At 44.2% G+C, this 18257-nt stretch overlaps 1 protein-coding gene across 42 annotated transcripts in view; it reads left to right on the forward strand.

Moving 5' to 3' along the window:
- CACNA1C (calcium voltage-gated channel subunit alpha1 C) overlaps positions 1-18257 on the forward strand; it is a 767747-nt gene that overhangs the window by 641165 nt on the left and 108325 nt on the right. For all 42 annotated transcript variants that reach the window (XM_086714435.1, XM_086714443.1, XM_086714446.1 and 39 more), the window contains 5 exons: positions 10654-10861; positions 11611-11731; positions 13418-13532; positions 14330-14450; positions 14797-14866. In XM_086714435.1, coding sequence (XP_086570561.1) covers positions 10654-10861; positions 11611-11731; positions 13418-13532; positions 14330-14450; positions 14797-14866 — 635 coding nt within the window. The remainder of the gene's footprint in view (positions 1-10653; positions 10862-11610; positions 11732-13417; positions 13533-14329; positions 14451-14796; positions 14867-18257) is intronic.

Consider the following 18257-nt stretch of genomic DNA (forward strand, 5'->3'; position numbering starts at 1 on the left):
CCATGCCCCTTCTGAACCTTGTCTCCAGTATACTCCAGTGACCAAGAAAATGCCTAAAATATGGTCTGGGAGTGGACATCTGGTCTCTAGAGATGGGTCATCTTGAGATGGTCCTGTCATCAAGCAAGCATATTTCTCTATCTTCTTTTAAAACCTCTTAGAGAAAATTTTGTAGTATCTCAGTATTATTAGTATGTTAAAAAAGCATTTTTTCACAGTGCATTCTGACCCAGTGATTGTGATTCTCAGACACAGTTAAACTCAATAAGAGCTCATGAAGGACCCACACCTCTAGAGATTTCGACCAGCAACTTCTAGAGAGTTCCATACTGGTAATCCAGTGACCTCACTTTGAGAAACGCTGGTCTAATTTCCTGCTGCTGTCCTTTGTCCACTTCCCTGTCTTAAAATATGGACCTTCATATGCAATTGGAAACCTTAATTCTTTCATCTGCTTTCCCTTCTCTATACTGTAGCCCCTAATCATGTTAAGATTGTACTTTGATAGTTCCTGACTGGGAAAACATATAATGATAAAGAGCTACTATGAATTCAGCAAAGTCTTTAAATTATTTTAATTTTATTAATTCCTATACACTTGTATACATTTGAAAAGTGGTAATGTACACACAAGATGACTGTCTATTTATCTAGAGTGCTGTAATGTTTGGTGTATCCATGGATTTGTGGACGCCTTCCTAAAATTCCAAGCTTCCCTTACCTCACCCAAGACCTGCACTCTGAGTTTGGAATACTGACCTAGACTAAGAACCCTCAACCATGATGTCAAGACACAATGGTATGTCCAGAGCAGTTGAACAGTGCATAGCAATAATTTGTTATTATAGGAGATGAAATACCAAAGTTTATGAACAGTTAGTTTTCTAAAAAGTAAATGCAAATAAATTCAAGATTGTTCCTGTAACACCCTCACTGTTGGTCATTTGCATTCCCAAATGCTTTTATGAATGGGCAAGAATGGGCTAGAGTTACCACTCTTCATGTTACCTGAAGGGAGCAGAAGTTTTTGATATATGATGAATATGACTATGATACATGAAGAAAATGAATTTTCAGCATGGCTATTTTTGTGTATTTTGTCAAAATCTGAGAATTCATTAGAGAGTATACTGTGCGTATGAATACCATCCATCCTACATGTCTCATAAAAAAAAAAAAGAAAGAAAGAAAGACTGGGAACCCTGCACTGGACTGTAAATCAGTTGACTACTGAGTGTTAATAATATTGGGAGTGGTAAATTACCACTAAATTATGAAATAGGGAAGGCAAGATTCCTGCCTCAGTGAGAACAGAGAGGCACACATATGGCCAAAATATTTGTCATCTTTTGATACATTACCCATGACAGTGGGCCTTCCAGCCAAGTAATAGATTGGATTCTTTCTCCTGCTTTGAGGTTTTACAGGGCTCTTGAATGTTGCCAGTTTTTAATATCAAGTATGTCTACTCTTTGTCAGTCCAGTCTGACTTATTCTACATGGAGGAAGAAAGACCTCAGTTAGACTAAATCTGGATGTGATTTCAATTTACTAATTGCATTTCATTTTTTATAAAGTTTGTTTTTAAATGCACTGAAATCCCTCCAGCCCTTGCTGTTTTCTCTCTTAAACCTTAAATCCATTTCTTTCTCCTACTGCTCCTCCCCTGTGGCTCCCTTCCCAGGCCCTGAAATGTGAGTTTGGGCTGACTCAGCATAGACAGATTTACAGATGAATCATGACCACATATGGGCTCCATAGAGCCCCAAGGTGAGAGCCTTTCGCAAATTCTCCAGGCTCTAAATGTCTCCATTTCAACTGCCAGAATCTGACCATGAGCATCAGATCCACCTCCACACTGCCCTGACCCTCCCCACTCTAGCCCTCCTCTTTTCAGGACACCGTGGAGGCTCTGAGCTCCTTACGGACCATTATTAAAGAGATATGTTTGGCATCTGCCCAGTTCCCAGGCCAGAGTCTATGGAGAAGGCAGCTCAGACTCAAGAGCCTGCTCACTGCCTTCAGCATGAAGGGTGGTTATTCTCTGGAATGGTGACTGGCTGGTATTATCTACTGGGGATTAAGAAGACCCAGATGAGGATGACTTGAATGTGTTCCTTCCCTAACCCTGACACATCTGGTACAGGGGCCCACTAGTGAACACTGAGTAGCTCTGCAGTCCAGGAGCTCAGAGGAACACAATCCCAAGGCAATCCCAAGATGAAGACCAGATGACCTTGCCAGCATGACAGGGTTACATTCCCCTACTGGGAATGTATTCTCAGTGCAACCAAGGCCTCTTATGCAAACAGAGAAGACAAGACCTTTGAACTTGTTATCCAAGGCAGGGTTTGACTCTAAAGCAAAACACATAAACTGTGCATTCTCCTAGAATTGAAGGGGCAGAGGTAGATATCAGCAGGAACTAAACTGGTAGATTTGGCCTTGAGCTCCAAGCTGTCCCAGACCCTGACCACGATAGTATAGAATTCTCTGGCTCTTCCTGGACCAGCACATACCTAGTTCAGCCTCCTACCTCACTAATCCTTCCAGGCTCTATTGTGTCTTACAGAACCAGAGGCCAACTTTACTGAAGGGCTAGTCCTTGTACACCCACCTTGTACATCCCTGTGGCAAAGCTGAGCTTCCTCCTTGAATGAACCTTCTGTGCTTCGCCCAGTTATCTTATGTGACCTGCATTTCTCCTCCCTTTCTTAGGAATAGTGTATAGAAGCCTCATACCACACAGATTCACCACATGAAATTTGCTTTTTAAATACTCTACCAACAATAGATCACTACCACCAACACTGAGAGGAGTTTTATTTTGGAGAGGGTTGGGGTGTTTTTACCCCTCAGGACAAGAAGAGTTGGGACAGGTATAAATTTAGCTATGAACCTCTCTGGAACAGAGAGGAAGTAGGGTGGAGCATTTTCAAAGCACCCTAAAGCTATTAGTACTGTTATTTTGAAGGTCTTTTATTTATAGCAGGCTCGATGCTCTCCTCCATACCTAGACTGTAAAGAACCCTGCCCTGAGCTATTTGAAGCAAAAGTTCACAAGATGAAAGTTCCAGTTCAAGCAAGGTTCAGGCCACTTTCTGCCACTAAAGATAAGGGAGAAGTCCATAGGGCCCAAACAGACTTAGCAGAAAGAATGATGGAGATACAATACCCCTGAACACATGGTGGTCATTTAAGCCAAGAGAGGCAGAGGGGAAAGCTAGCAAAAGTGAAGCCATAGTCAGCAAGTGAAAGAATTTAGGTAACAAAGAAATTGGATCAGAAAACCCTCACGTGCACCCTACTTTAAAGAGAGAACGGTGAGCTAGGTTGTATGGAGGATGGGGTGGGCAAAGACACACTTTGTAGAGAATGATTTAGAGCCACAGGAGAATTGAAAAGTTGAAAGGATGACCATAGCCAGTGGAGTGTCTGAGGATGGTGGGGTGGAGGGAGGGGAGTCTTTAAAGCTGGGCATGTGCATCTGGGGCTGTGAATCCCCAAATACAGAATGAGACTTCTGTGTATGTGGATGTGTGTGTGCACTATTCTGAAGACGAGATGCTCAGTTTTCCTGTCTCTCTCTGAGGCCCGGACATTAAATAGTTTGTTCTGCTGCTGCTCACCTTTCTCCAAAGATGTTCATTTTTGGTGGCTGTGTGTGCTTCAGTGGTTTTAATTGATTAGGATAAAACCCTCAGATGATTGCTAATATGCCACTAACTCTTTTAGTTTTTATGTCTAGAAGCTAATGTATCTAAAAACGAGAGTGAATCTGAGACCTGAGGCATCGTCTGATCTGCATGTCATGGTGATAACAGCCACCAAGAATCAGATTGACATTAAGGAAGAGAGAGCTTCAGGACTTGCATGGCTGCCAGCATTTCATTTAAATGCTACTTCATGTCACCCTTCCCAGAGGCTGCCACCTGTCACCTACAATTCTCATTGATATCAGTGGTATTGAAGCCCCCGCCCTATCTGCTGCTATCAGCCAAGGCGTGGGAGGCTCCAAAATCCAGCTCTTCTCTGACCCCTAATTGTGTTCTTTGCCACATCAGTTCAGCAGTCCCTTTGTCTCAGTCTTTTAGAGAGCACATAAAACGTCTCCAACCATGTGCACATTAGGGATGGACACCTTCTGTTCAGCAAGCTGTATGCCCCTCGTAATGCCAGACTACTGGCACCAGCTCTCCTCCCTTAATTCTGCTCCAAAGGAACAGAAATTACAGGTGGCAAGCCAGCTACAGGGCAGACCCCACCTTGCCCCTATTGAATGGAGAGCAACTGGAAGTTGAAGATAAACAGCATAAACAGCCATTTGTTTCTTTGTCTTCCCTGTGTCTTAACTGTGTGACTGGTCCTAAATGCATTATCTTTTCAGTCTGGGTGTTTTTCATGAGGAAGGTAGGATGCCATCAGTTTATCTGGTTGCAGTTTGTCCCTTAAAGTCTGGTTCAAGCCCTTGAACCCACAACCATTGGTTTTCAGCCACCAGGATGGGAGTTCTTCCACAAAGGAGACCCATGTTCACAGAACTCTTTGGGAAATCCTACTGCAAAGGTCTCAAAGCCATAACAACCCTATCTTCTATACATAATCAACTTTATACATAATCACTTTCAACCCTATACATAATCACTTTTTTCTTTTTTTGTTAAGATATAATTGGCATATATATTAGCCATTATATATAACATTATATTCGTTTCAGGTGTACATAATGATTCAATATTTGTATACATTGCACAGTGATCCCCACAATAAATCTAGTTAATGTCTGTCACCCTAAATAGTTTCAAATTTTGTGTGTGTGATGAGGATTTTTTAAATTTACTCTCTTAGAAGCTTTCAAGTATACGATACAGTATGATTAACTATAGTTACCATGCTATCCATTCCATCCCCAGACTTATTATAACTGGAAGTGTGTAAATTTGACCCCCTTCATCCAGTTTGCACATCCCCCAACCCCAATCACCTATCTATTCCCTTAATACATAATAGTTGGACTTAATGTCAGGCAGTGGAATAGTCAGGAATCTCAAAAACTCTACCCATGAACTTAGGGAAGTTATAGGAAAAGAAATGATGTGAGAGAGGTGTTTTCAGGCAAAGTATGTTTGACTTAAGTACATGTGTGAGAGGCCACCACCACCCCACCCCTTCTCCTGACACACATACACAGAACTATCTTGTAATCCCATGTCCCTTGCTTTCCCCTCCAGTAAGTATAAATGTGTCACATTTATAGTAAGATTCATTCGTTCATTCAACAAAATATTCATTGATCACCTCCTTTGACTAGCCATTGTTCTAAGCACTAAGGATACAAACAAAGCAAGTGAATTCCCTGCTCTCATGGACATTACATTCTCATGGCAAGTGGTAATGAGTATATTAAATAGTGGGAATAGGAGATAGATGTGGTCAAGGGAGGACCACTGTAGTGAGGGGACATTTGAACAGAGGCCTGCAGGGACTGAAGAAGTGAGCCACACAGAGTTCTGGCGGAAACCTCTGTATACAGCAGAAAAACAGGGACCAGGGCAAGAGTATGCATGGAGGCTGGGGGAGCAGCGGGGGACTGGTGGGCTGGAGCAAAAGTGGTGGGGAGAGTGGGAGGAGATGAGGTCACTGAGGCAGTAGAGGCCAATTCCGCATGATCTGTTAGGCCTTCCAATGGGAAGCAAGAGCATGAAGCAGTATTGAGGTTTAATGTGACTTACATTTAACAGGGCTTCCTGCTGCAGTGGTGTGGAGTACATAGATGATTGTGTACTTCCCATTGCATGGTGTCAAGAAGTGTGTAGCATCAGTTTGTCTCGTTATTGGTGACTCTAAGTGTAGAAACTTGGTTAAGTGGGTATCTGCCAGATTTCTCCACTGTTGAGGTACACTTTCCCTTTATGATTAATAAGTAATCTATGGAGTGATATTTTGAGAGTATGTGAATACCCTACTCCCCAGTGACCTTTCACCTAGTGGTTTTAGCATCCATGATGATCATTACTGAATTCGTTGCTAATGCTAAATGGTTATTTTTTAAATTTTATTTATTTATTTTGAGAGAGAGAGAGAGAGAGAGAGAGTGGGGAAGGGGCAGAGAGAGAGGAAGAGAATCCTAAGCAGGCTCCATGCTGTCAGCACAGAACCTAATACACAGGGCTTGATCCCACGAACCCATGAGATCATGACCTGAGCCAAAATCAAGAGTTGGCCTCTTAACCAACTGAGTCACCCAGGTGCCCCCAAAATGGTGATTTTCTGATTCTATCATTCATTCATACATTTGTGTTATCCATTTGACATATTCTATAAAGGAAACCTCTACATCCTTTTTTAAATATCGATAGATTTACATTGTTTTTCAGTATGTTATAATCCATTACTATCAATTAAAAAAAAAGTATGGTGGAGCGCCTGGGTGGCTCAGTCAGTTAAGCTTCTGACTTCAGCTCAGGTCATGATCTCACAGTTTGTGGATTTGAGTCCCCACATCAGTCTCTGTGCTGACAGCTCAGAGCCTGGAGCCTGCTTCGGGTTCCGTGTCTCCCTCTCTCTGCCCCTCTCCTGCTTGTGCTCTGTCTCTCTGCCTCTCAAAAATAAATAAATGGTAAAAAAAAAAAAAAAAAAAAAAAAAAGTATGGCGCATTTGCGGGCTTTTTACCTGAGATGCATATAGTGTGGAGAAAGGCTGCAGGGAGCAAGTGTTGAACAGGGAAACCTGTCAGGATGTGGGATTGCTGGCTCAGCTGGTGACAGAGTATGGGAAGTGGCCAGATTCAGGCTTTGCTTGGAATATGGGACCACAGAGCTTGCTGATGTGGGGTCAAGAGAGACTTCAGGATGACTGCAAGTGTTGTGTCTTGGGCCAGAAACTATGGGAGATGATGGGGTTGGAGCTCTGTCATTCCACACATCTCATGTTGTGAGCCCATCCCTGGCTGACCAAGAGAAGTGCAGACTTTCCCTGGATACCTCGAGGGACATGGGGAAGCGTGAGAAGAGTCCTCACTTTTAGTCAAACACTCCGCGCATTGCCTGCCCCTCTGACCATTACAGCCCCATACCTGCTCCACTGCTGGCCCCCCAGGGCACTCACTATCTGCCATCTTTCATGCCCAATGTTTCCAAAGAGTTCTTCTCCACTAGATGACTCATTTTGTTTCTCTACCACAGCCTCCACTTTCCCAGAACTCCAGACACTCCTCCCACATCCCCTTTCCTCTCTGCCTCCTGCCTGCACCACTCCACCAAACCTCTGTCCAGTCAGGGGCCTCCTTGTCTGGCTTCCCATTGGGTCCCCATGGCTGTCACACACCTCTGAATCTCAGTTGTGAGCCTGGTTTGAGTTATTTCCCTCATGTCCATGTGCCTCATGAAAATTAAGGCTTCAACCTTCTTTGACCATAAAGGCTTTTCCAGAATATTCCATGACAGTTGAACACACAGGAGATCTCTAGGGGGCTCTATGACCTTAATCCATATATACTCTTCCCTCTGATACAGCTGGAAAATCTTGTTATAAATCTGCTCTAAAGTTACTGGTTCCTAAATACCAGTCTACTGACAAGTTTTGGAGTGGTAGAATGAAAATCACTCAAGTCCCAGCACCAGAGATTATGATTTCATGGTTCCAGGGTGAGGCCTGGGAATCAGTATATACAAAATGACCAAACTCCTCTGCAGTTTCCTCTCCAGTGTGGGAACACTGCTCTAAATGTAAGAAGGGCAGGTATCCTAGCCCCAGAGAGGTTCTCTTACTTCTGGCTTTAAGCAGAGCAAATATTACAATCTCTAGCCTATTGGGGTGACAGGCAGTCTCTCACAGTAATACTAGGTTGGACAGAATTTATCTGAGGACAAAGATGGGGAGAATGGAAGAAAAAAACTTCTGATCTTTGCCTTCAAGAACTCAGAGCCTATTTGGAGGAGATGAGACTGTCACAAATGAAAAACACTGAAGAGCATTTATAGAACAGATACAAATAAATGTATATCAATATTCTGCAAACAGAGGAAGAATGGCTGGCAGGCAAAATAGAGGTAGAGAACGGCTGAATTTGTGAAGGAGAAAGGAGCATTAAAGACGCCAGGCTGGGAAGAAGTTCACGTTTACATCCAAACTGTTGGCCCATCTGCTTCTTTCACCTAATATGGAACTATTCTCTGGAGAGAAGTACCCAAGCTGGGGGTGCAGCTATGAGGCTATAATGGGGGTGGTTTGCATGTCAGTCTTTTAAGCAGCAAAAGCAATTCACTACATATATTGGTAATAAGCTGGGAATGCCTTAAGTGGAGGCAGTCAAGACTGTGACCTGGAAGGCAGACAGGCCAGAGGTGGAGCTAAGGAAGTGAGATTTCTCAGTTGCACATGCTCCAGTTACAGGCTGTGTTCTTTTTGCTACAGTGCATTTCCTTATCGTGACAGGCCCAAGCTTCATCCAGCAGCCATTAGCAACCCACACCCACACCCCTTTTCCAAGAGGAAGGGATTTTCCCAAGGCTATAATGAAGAACCTCTGTATCTACAGTGGAGAAAAGGACTGTGACTATAATGACTGGGAGCCTCCTCTCCAAGGAGCCCCATCTCTTCCCAGAAAGACCTCCCTGCCTTACTCATAGACCTCTTTGGTTTCTGGTAACCCAGGAGTTCCTAAACTTCCCTGCTTATCAGAATCATCTGGAATGCTTGTCAAAAATACAAGTTTCTGGGCCCCAAACTATAGCTATTGAATGAGCATCTCCAGAAGAGACTTTTTAAAAAACCAAATCTTTGGACAGGGTAAATCTGGGAAACCTCACTAAAACCTTGTACCCTCTCTTAGGGGTGCCTGGGCTGAGGACAGCATTCTTGGGGAAAAAAAATTAATGTGTTTTTCTGTCTAAAGACTGCTAGTGATAACAGTAATTATTAACCTTTATCAACTGTGTGCCAGGCACTATACTAGGGTGTTTTTTTTAAGAGTAGGAATTATATTTTTTTCCAGTTTTATTGAGGAATAATTGGCACACATCACTGTATAAACTTAAGGCATATAGCATGATGGTTTGATTTACATATATTAGGAAATGATTACCACAGTAAGTTTAGTTAACATGTGTCATCTTATATAGATACAATAAAAATAAAAGGAAAAAATTCCCTCCTTTTGATGAGAATTCTTAGGATCTTCTCTGAACAACTTTCTGGTATATCAGTGTCAACCATAGTCATCATGCTGTACGTTACATCATCATGTACAGGTCATCATGACCTATTTATCTCATAACTGGAAGTTTGTACCTTTTGACAACTTCATCTAATTCTCCCCCACTCTGCCCCCTGCCTGTGGTAACCACAAATCTGATCTCTTTCTTCTACAAGTTAGGTGATTTTTTGCTTTCTTGTTTTGCTTTTAGATTCTACATAAAAATGAAATCATGCAGTATTTGTCTTTCTCTGTCTGACTTATTTCACTTAGTGTAATGTCCTCAAGTCCATCCATGTTGTCATAAATGATATGATTTCCTCTTTTTTATGGATGAATAATATTCCAGTGTGTATGTATTATATACACCACAAGTTCTTTGTCCATTCATCCATCAATAGACACTTGGGTTGTTTCCGTATCTTGGCTATTGTAAATAATGCTGCAATGAACATGGGGGCACAGATATCTTTTTCAGTTAGTGTTTTCATTTCCTTTGGATATATTCCCAGAAGTGGAATTGCTGAATAATATGGTGGTTGATTTTCAATTTTTTTGAGGAACTTCCATGCTGTTTTCCATAGTAGCTGCACCAATTTACATTCCCACCAACAGTGCACAGGGTTCCCTTTTCTCCACATCCTTGCCAACACTTGTTACCTCTTGTCTTTTTGATGATGGCCATTCTAACAGGTGTGAGATGATACCTCACTGTGGTTTTAATTTGCATTTCCTTGATGGCTGGTGATGTTAAGCATCTTTTCTTGTACTTGATGGCCATTCATATATCTTCTTTGTAAAAATGTCTATTCAGGTCCTGTGTCAAATTTTTGAATTGGATTATTTGGGGCTTTGCTTTTTGGTCATTTCGTTTTGTTTTTGCTTTTGAGTTGCCTGTGTTCTTTATATATTTGGATATCAACGCCTTATCAGATACATGTTTGCAAATATTTTTTCCTGTTTCATAGGTTGTCTTTTCACTTTGTTGATGGTTTATTTTGCTGACCAGAAGCTTTTTTAGTTTGATGTAGTCCCACTTGTTTAGTCTTTATTTTGTTGTTTGGAGAGCTGCTTTTTTTTTACTCATGTAATATTCCCAATTGCTACTGTTGTCTCTATTTTCTTGGATGATGAGGTAAATAGAAGGGAAGTTATGTGACTTGCCCAACTGCAACTAGCAGGTAGCAACTTGTGGAGTTAGACTGGAACTCAGGCTTCTCACTTCTTAGTTCCCTCTATTTGCCATTACACAGTACTGATCCTGGAACATTGAATTAATTAGCTCCACACTCTAACTGTGAGCTTACCAGCCCAGTTCACACCACCACCACTATAGGAATGAAGGGGCAAAAGGAGTTATAATTTATCTTAAAATTTCTAGTGGATGCGTGAATGAGGAGTGATGTTAAGGAAAGCATAGAAAAAGGATGCTAATCTCCCTCATGCTGGTCCTCAGGTACTGGAACTCCTTAAGCAACCTGGTGGCATCCTTGCTGAATTCTGTGCGCTCCATTGCCTCCCTGCTGCTACTCCTCTTCCTCTTCATCATCATCTTCTCCCTCCTGGGGATGCAGCTCTTTGGAGGAAAGTTCAACTTTGATGAGATGCAGACTCGGAGGAGCACATTTGATAACTTTCCTCAGTCCCTCCTCACTGTGTTTCAGGTATGGACTCTTCTCTGCTGGGATTATGAGCGGGAGGGTGGTTGAGTGGCAGGGTTGAGTTTGGGTGGGAAGATGGAGTCTTGAAAAGGTGGTGGAAAGCTTCACCCTTACACTGGGCAGCCAAAGCCAGCCTAGATCAGTCATGGAGGGACCATGCCCAGTTGAGTCCTGAGTTCTTGTAGTTCCCCCTACCCTCAGTCCCCCAAGGAATTCCACTGTTGTATGAACCACTGGGGTAAAAAAAATCTGAGTAGTTTAAAAACTTTTGCTTAACCACAGAAACTTCAGATAAATTCTGCAGGAAAGCCCAAAGTATAAACAAAGGAAAGCAGACTGCCCTCATTGGGAGAGGAGAGGGTGATGGGGCTCCGTCTTTCCTACCCACCATTCTTGCCCCTTGTTATTCTTTCAATGAATACATTCACATTTGCAAAAGGGCCCTGAGGAATGGCTGATGGCAGCCATCTTGTGCACTGCATGTGAGTAGAAAGAGATGCTTTGACCAGGAACGCTTTTCAGTCACTTCTCAAATAATATCATGCCAGTGCACTTTGTCTAAGTATAGGGTCAAACTTGCCCAGGTCAGTAGTTCAGAGCCCCTGGGAGGAAAACTGGGGGCCAAGAGAAGGGAAAGAGGTGGAAAAGAGATTTTAGACATTTTCTTAACATAGTGGGGCAGGGCAGGGGAGTTTTGGGGTTTGCTGTTGGTCTAACGCTGTGTCCCTTATTGGTGGGAATGTGTCATTCAGATCCTGACCGGGGAGGACTGGAATTCGGTGATGTATGATGGGATCATGGCTTATGGCGGCCCCTCTTTTCCAGGGATGTTAGTCTGTATTTACTTCATCATCCTCTTCATCTGTGGAAACTGTATCCTTTGCTCCTGCCTCCCCACCCCTGCAGCCTCACCCTCCCTCAGCCTGCAGCACGATGCCAAATACGTGTGCCCAGCAGGTCCTGACTTGGGGTTGAAAACTGTGGTTGCCCATCCACAGGGCCCCCAGGCAAGCAGGGGAAAGGTGTGCTCTGGGAAGAAAACGTTTCCTGTCCCAGAACCACCTTAACTGTGGAGGCAGGTCTTGGTGAAAGCCTGGCTCTTTGGCATAGGGGGTGATGTAAGTTCATATTCCTGAACCAGTTTGGGCTTCAGTGTTGCCTGACTCCAGGAGGCATGATCTCATTGTAGTCTAGGTGAACAACGCCCCCTGGTGTTGTGCATGTACAGCTACTCACATAGATTCCAATGTGAACACACTTGGAGTTGGGCTCCAATGCCTTGGGCTATTGCTGCTGGAGGTAGGAAATGCAGTTAAGGGGGACTGAGCCATCATTCTTGAAATGACCTTCATCTCTCCTCCCTATTTTCTGCTCAGTGTCCCTCCCTCTGAAGCCACTCTCCAGGACTTTATCACAGGCAAAGCTGGACAGGCTTCACCAAGCAGACCTGACAGGTCCTTGCTGATCCAGGCCATGGGCAGCTTTCCAGGGACTCAAGCTGCAGGCGGTATTCTCTCCTGCTGGTCAAAACCCCAAGAGGGTTGTGTGCAGAGGCAGATGGTAAAGTAGAAGCAGCTCTGGCCCAAGATTCGGGTTTAAATCATAGTTTAATGTAGTGCCCAAGGCATGAACATTGATGCTGACAGACAGGCTTCACCTTTTCCCAACTGGGTGATCTCCAGCAAACTAAAGGTTCTCTACCTCAGTGTCTGTAAAATGGGGTGATGAAACATTACTGCCTACCACTTAAGGGATCATGATGAAGTTTAATGAGATAATTTATGCAAAGCCCCTCCCCTGCCTGCCACAGCACCAGGGGACCAAGGGCAGGTGCACAGTAAGATCCTTGGTCAAGCCCTTCACCTCTGTGGGTTGTGGCTTTCCTATATGTGAAATTGTGTGATTATCTGGGTGCCTGGGGGTGGAGGTTAGACTTAACAATATTAAGACCCCTTTCATCTATACTTTCTTTGATTCTGCAATCCTCTGACCCACAGTGTTTCTGTTCAAGGTTAGGGATGAGGGCAAGAAGGAAAGGGCAAATGACTACTTCATTTAGGAGTTTCCAAGATTCAGCCAGCTCCAGCTGGACACTGCAAGGGTCTTTGTATGTGCAGGCTCAGATTAAGAGTTGGCAGAGATATCAGGCTGCCTCCTCAGTGCCCAGTTTTAATGAACCACTCTTAAGAGCATTCTGCATTCTGCTAGAGACAATGCTGTTTATAATGTCAGTTACAGCCAGTCATCTCAGTAGGGAAACCAATAATGAAACCCAGCAATTAAAGAGCAAGGCAGGCTTGCTGCCTCACTCCCTGCCCACTCCACCCTGCAAGCTATCCTGCTCTTGACCCCTTAGAAAACTCCTAGTAGCTAGTAGGTAATGGGGAGGGAGAGGTGTGGAGGAGGGACACTACCGGGCTCTGAACTCCTCAGTGAGTCACCACTGAGCTCACTCTATGAGGAAGTCTACCCCTGCATGTCTTGCACCCTCCCTGCCCCCTGTGCCCACCAAATACCCCAAGGCCAAGGGTCATTTTCTTTAAGAATGGACACAAACAGATATCCTACTGAATGTGTTCTTGGCCATTGCTGTGGACAATCTGGCTGATGCTGAGAGCCTCACATCTGCCCAAAAGGAGGAGGAAGAAGAGAAGGAGAGAAAGAAGCTGGCCAGGTAACCCTCTAAGCTTACCTAGACCCAAAGCCCCAGGGTCCCAGTTCTGGAATGCCATTCCCATTAGTGATAAAGAGAGGCTTTGGTGCTGGCCTCTGTCAGCCATCCCTCCTAGAGGGCACTGGGTTTGAGGCTTCACAGTAAGCTTCACACAACTTTCTCTACATTTATTAGGTATTGCCCTAAAGTGGGGAACATTGTGAATTATAGTAATTGTGAAGGTATTCTATTTCCCACCTAAGAAGTTGGGGGATTCTCTTTTGAGAAGGAAGGTCATGATAGGTGGTGGGAATGAAGGATGGGTAGAGGAGGAAGGCAGCCGCTTAGAGGGGAAATGCAATTCTAGCTGAGTGATAACTTTTTGCTGTTTTATAAATCATTGCCAGCATTAAGAAAACAAGATAAGGCCCTGCATTGTCTTCTGTCATTGTCTAGATGGGACTGTCATACGCCACACATCTGCTGGATACCAAGCAGAGTTTTCTAGGAACCAATCCTGAATCAGATCCAGAATCTTTCTCTGATTCAGACATAGACTAGAGCAAATGAGAAGCTGAAATAGTCCAACTAAGTACAAGACAGAGCAAAGTGTGGCCTGGTGCCTGGATGGAGGGCCCAGCCCAACAGCATCTGTGATTGAGTGACACATGCCATGTGCCCTGGGTAAAGGATGATGGACATAGGCCCAGGGAATCTGCTCCCACTAGTCCCCAGAAGACCACAGGGTAGTTGATTTCTTCATGTCTCCTGTCATTCAGTAAACATCCCTTTAATTTTTCTACCTGCTGACCGGCCAGGACTGCCAGCCCAGAGAAGAAGCAAGAGATAATGGAAAAGCCAGCTGTGGAGGAAACCAAGGAGGAGAAAATTGAGCTGAAATCCATTACAGCTGATGGAGAGTCCCCACCCACCACCAAGGTAAGAAGCCATCTTATTCCAGGAGCTGAGAGGGCCATTGCTGGGGGAAGGAGGGCAAAGCCTTCCCAGACCACCCACGCAAACCAGGGAGGAAGGAAGAAAAGAGACTCAGTGGAACAAAGCCCATGAAGGTGGACCAGAAACACTAGAAATGTGAAGAGAAGTCAGACTGGTTGAATTCCAGCCTTCTGTCGATGTCTTGAAGGATATATACAAGATAATAAGGATATACTTTTGAGTCAACAGCTCAACCACTAACCGTGATGCAATTTCAAGGCTCTAAGCCTCTCAAACAATGGAATGTCTCTAATTGGATTCTTCCTCCTTCTCTCCTTTGGCTGCCTAGATCAACATGGATGACCTCCAGCCCAATGAAAATGAAGATAAGAGTCCCTACCCCAACCCAGAAAATACAGGTACCATTCCCACTGCCTAACTCTGAGGTTGGGAGGTTGGGGGTAGAGAGCCAAGTTCTAAAGCCACATGGAACTACCCATGTATTAGGATCAATGGCTCCAGTTTCCCTCTACAAGCACCTTGCACTGATAAATGCCTTTTGTCTCTGTAGTTAGGCATTACCAATCATCATCCAGAGGAGAACTTTGCTCCTGGCTTCCTCGTAATAACAATATAACATTAAACAAATTGTGTTTGAGCAGTGCTGATTCTATGACTTTTGGAAGGGGGATTCTATATACATTTAGGTTTTATTATATCCTATGCTGTAAAATCATTAACTTATATAATTTATTAATATAACATATGTTGCAGTGTTACGCTCACTTAATAGTAAATCCCAACTCTGCCTTGTCCTTACTCAGGAGGCAGTGCTGAGTACAAGGACAGCTGCCACCACAGATGTCCCACTTGTTCCTTTGTCAAATGCTTTCATTTATTACAAAAAGAGCTCTTACCAACTCAGCCTTCTCATCTTCTGATACATAGATTGGCAGGCAGTCTCCTTTGAGAGGGCTTAATGTCAGAGGTCCTTAGACCTCCCTCCAGAATTCCCTTGTCTGCTTCATGAAACTCTACATCCTGTACAAACCCTCTGTTCACCTTCCTTTTACCTAGAAGTGCAGCTATTATTACCAGCTTCAAGCTTGCAGTCAACTGCACACAATCGAGGGACTGTTGTTTTACTGACATTTCCTTCTCTGTGCAGGTTAAGCTACATCTGGGTTGGTAACCACATTAAGTGGCTAAAAACCTTCTACATTTATGAGCAAAGCTAGGTTTTCCTTTTGGCCTTCTCCCCACCAGTTCTCTGCTGGCTTGTCTGCAAAGACACTGGTGGCCATCTTCCATTTTCCTTAGGAAGCAGGTTTTCTGTGGTCATTCCACCCTCACTCACATCCTGCCTCAAGGGAAGGAGGATTCGATTTCCTGGGGATTGGACAGAAGGAAGAACAAGAAGGGTGTTTGCATATGCTGGGCACTAAACCTTCCGAAGTCTGAAAGCTCTCTGGGTGGGAATTCTTACAGAATTTCAAACACAGACTAGACATGTTGACCAAATGCAATGGGGAATCCTGTCTTAGTCCTGAATCAACAAATTAACTCTTAAATGACATTTTTTAGATAATTGGAGGGAAATTGAATATGGACTGGAAACTAAGGATTTAAAGTAGTTTTTGTTCATTTTGTTACTGTAGTGATGTTGTCGTAGTTCTAGCTTATACGTATTGAAGTGTGTATGTCTGGAGTCTAGAATGTTTAGAAGCTCCCTTAAAATACTCCAGCAACTCCTGGTGAAGCTGGGTGTGGAGGTTTGCCACACAAGTCTCTCTACTTGTGTGTATATTTTTAAAGTTTAAAAAGAAAAACAGTGATAAAAGAAATCCTCTGAGTCCTGGGCAGAGCTGGCCCAGGTCCCCCTGCACACAGCATACAGGGGTAGAGAGTGGGCTTGAGGGTCCTTTCACAATGCACCCAGCTGCAGGCAGGCCCAGGCCTGCTCCTTCTACCGGGCAGGGGGCAGCCACACATATGCCAATAATCTCCAGTTTCATCCATCTAAATATACTCATGGCTTTTCTCTTCTTTGATGCTCTATGACATCAAAGAGAAAAAGGCCAGTGGAAAAAAGATTAATGAAAACATTGTCACCTTATTGGCCTTATTTATTAATATAACATATGTTGCATTATGTTATTGAAATGTCTCTCTGTTGACCCAGCTTTGAGGATTCCTGGAATGGTTTTGCTTTTAAACTGAAAAGCTATTCCCACACTCTGCTAATTCCTCACGATTCTTTAGGTTTTATAGAGTGTCCTTTCACTAGTCATGTGGCCACCGTTCTCTAGCCTGCTCCAGACCCAGACCTTCCCAGGTTTCTCACAGGCATCTCATACAGCTGTGTTGGTCTGTAGACAGTGGAGGCTGTCCTGCCTCAGCCACTGCCACTCTCAGGCTGTGAAGATCAGCCCCTGTGGCCCCCTTGTTTGTTTTCCATCCCTAATTTCCATTTTCTTGCCCAAGAGTGGTGTGCTCTTACAACTGGTGGCTCCACATGTTCCCCCTCACTCCAAGGAACCAGCTTCTGCTTCCCAGCTCCTCCTTCCCCTGTCTCTGCAGGTCACCTCTTGGACCCTAATCCCAGGTGCAACAGAAGTCCCCAAAGACTCCTCCCCAGGTCACTTGGCCTGCTGTCTTTGTTCTTGTCAATCTTTCATTCCCACAGGCTCTTCTCTCCTCTGAACCATAAAAGGCAAAGAACCTGATCTGCCTCTGCTGTGTCTGCTTCACGAAGATACCCTTTGGGAGGCAGCAGTGGTGAACACTGCACCTGCCCCACTTGCAGCCAGACTCCCAGAGAGAGAAGGGGCAGGGCCAAAGAATATTCTCACACCCTCCTCCTGCCCCACTTCTCACTGGGGTACACCTGTGCCTATACCCCATCCCCAGGATGCTGTGCATGCTTGTCCAGGCTGCACCCAAGCATTTGTGCTGAAGCAGCTGAGGGGGGCTGAGCTACAGCCTACACTCCCCCAGCAGGGGCCTCTGTCCTTATGTGAACACCCAGCAGAGTGGGGCCTGCTTCTGATTCACACAAAGTGCTAACTGGCCAGCAGTGGAGCATCAGTCCTTCCCTCCCTGTTTAAGCCCCAAAACTCAACAGTTGGTTTAAGCCTCCCTGCTTAGTATACACTAGATTTTAGAAATCTCTACTCACCCAGGAAATGTGCCAAGTTGTGCTTTTACTTAACCAACTCTTTTTTTTTAATATGAAATTTATTGTCAGATTGGTTTCCATACAATACCCAGTGCTCATCCCAAAATGTGCCCTCCTCAATACCCATCACCCACCCTCCCCTCCCTTCCACCCCCCATCAACCCTCAGTTTGTTCTCAGTTTTTAAGAGCCTCTTATGCTTTGGCTCTCTCCCTCTCTAACCTCTTTTTTTTTCTTCCCCTCCCCCATGGACTTCTGTTAAGTTTCTCAGGATCCACATAAGAGTGAAAACATATGGTATCTGTCTTTCTCTGTATGTCTTTCTCTTATTTCACTTTATTTGAGTGAACATACAGATGTTAAGAGTCATCAAGGACTTAAAATTAAGAGACACTTGAAAAGGAAACGTGAATGATATCAGAGAAGGCATAGGACAGCACCAGGTGCTGTGGGGAGACTCAAACTGATGCAAAGGGTTCTAGCAGAAGCAGGGCAGTGAGGTGTGGTGGGGGAGAGACAGCCAGCTTCACAGAGAAAGGTGGGCTGGGCTGGGCTTTGTGTCTGGGGAGTTGGAGAGGAAATAAGTTGTTTCAGAACATACTACTGTCATAGACAGGGAGCTGGAAGAAACCA

This window comes from Puma concolor, chromosome B4 (genome assembly GCF_028749965.1).
Source record: "Puma concolor isolate L17-30 chromosome B4, mPumCon1.1.hap2, whole genome shotgun sequence".
NCBI lineage: Eukaryota > Metazoa > Chordata > Mammalia > Carnivora > Felidae > Puma > Puma concolor.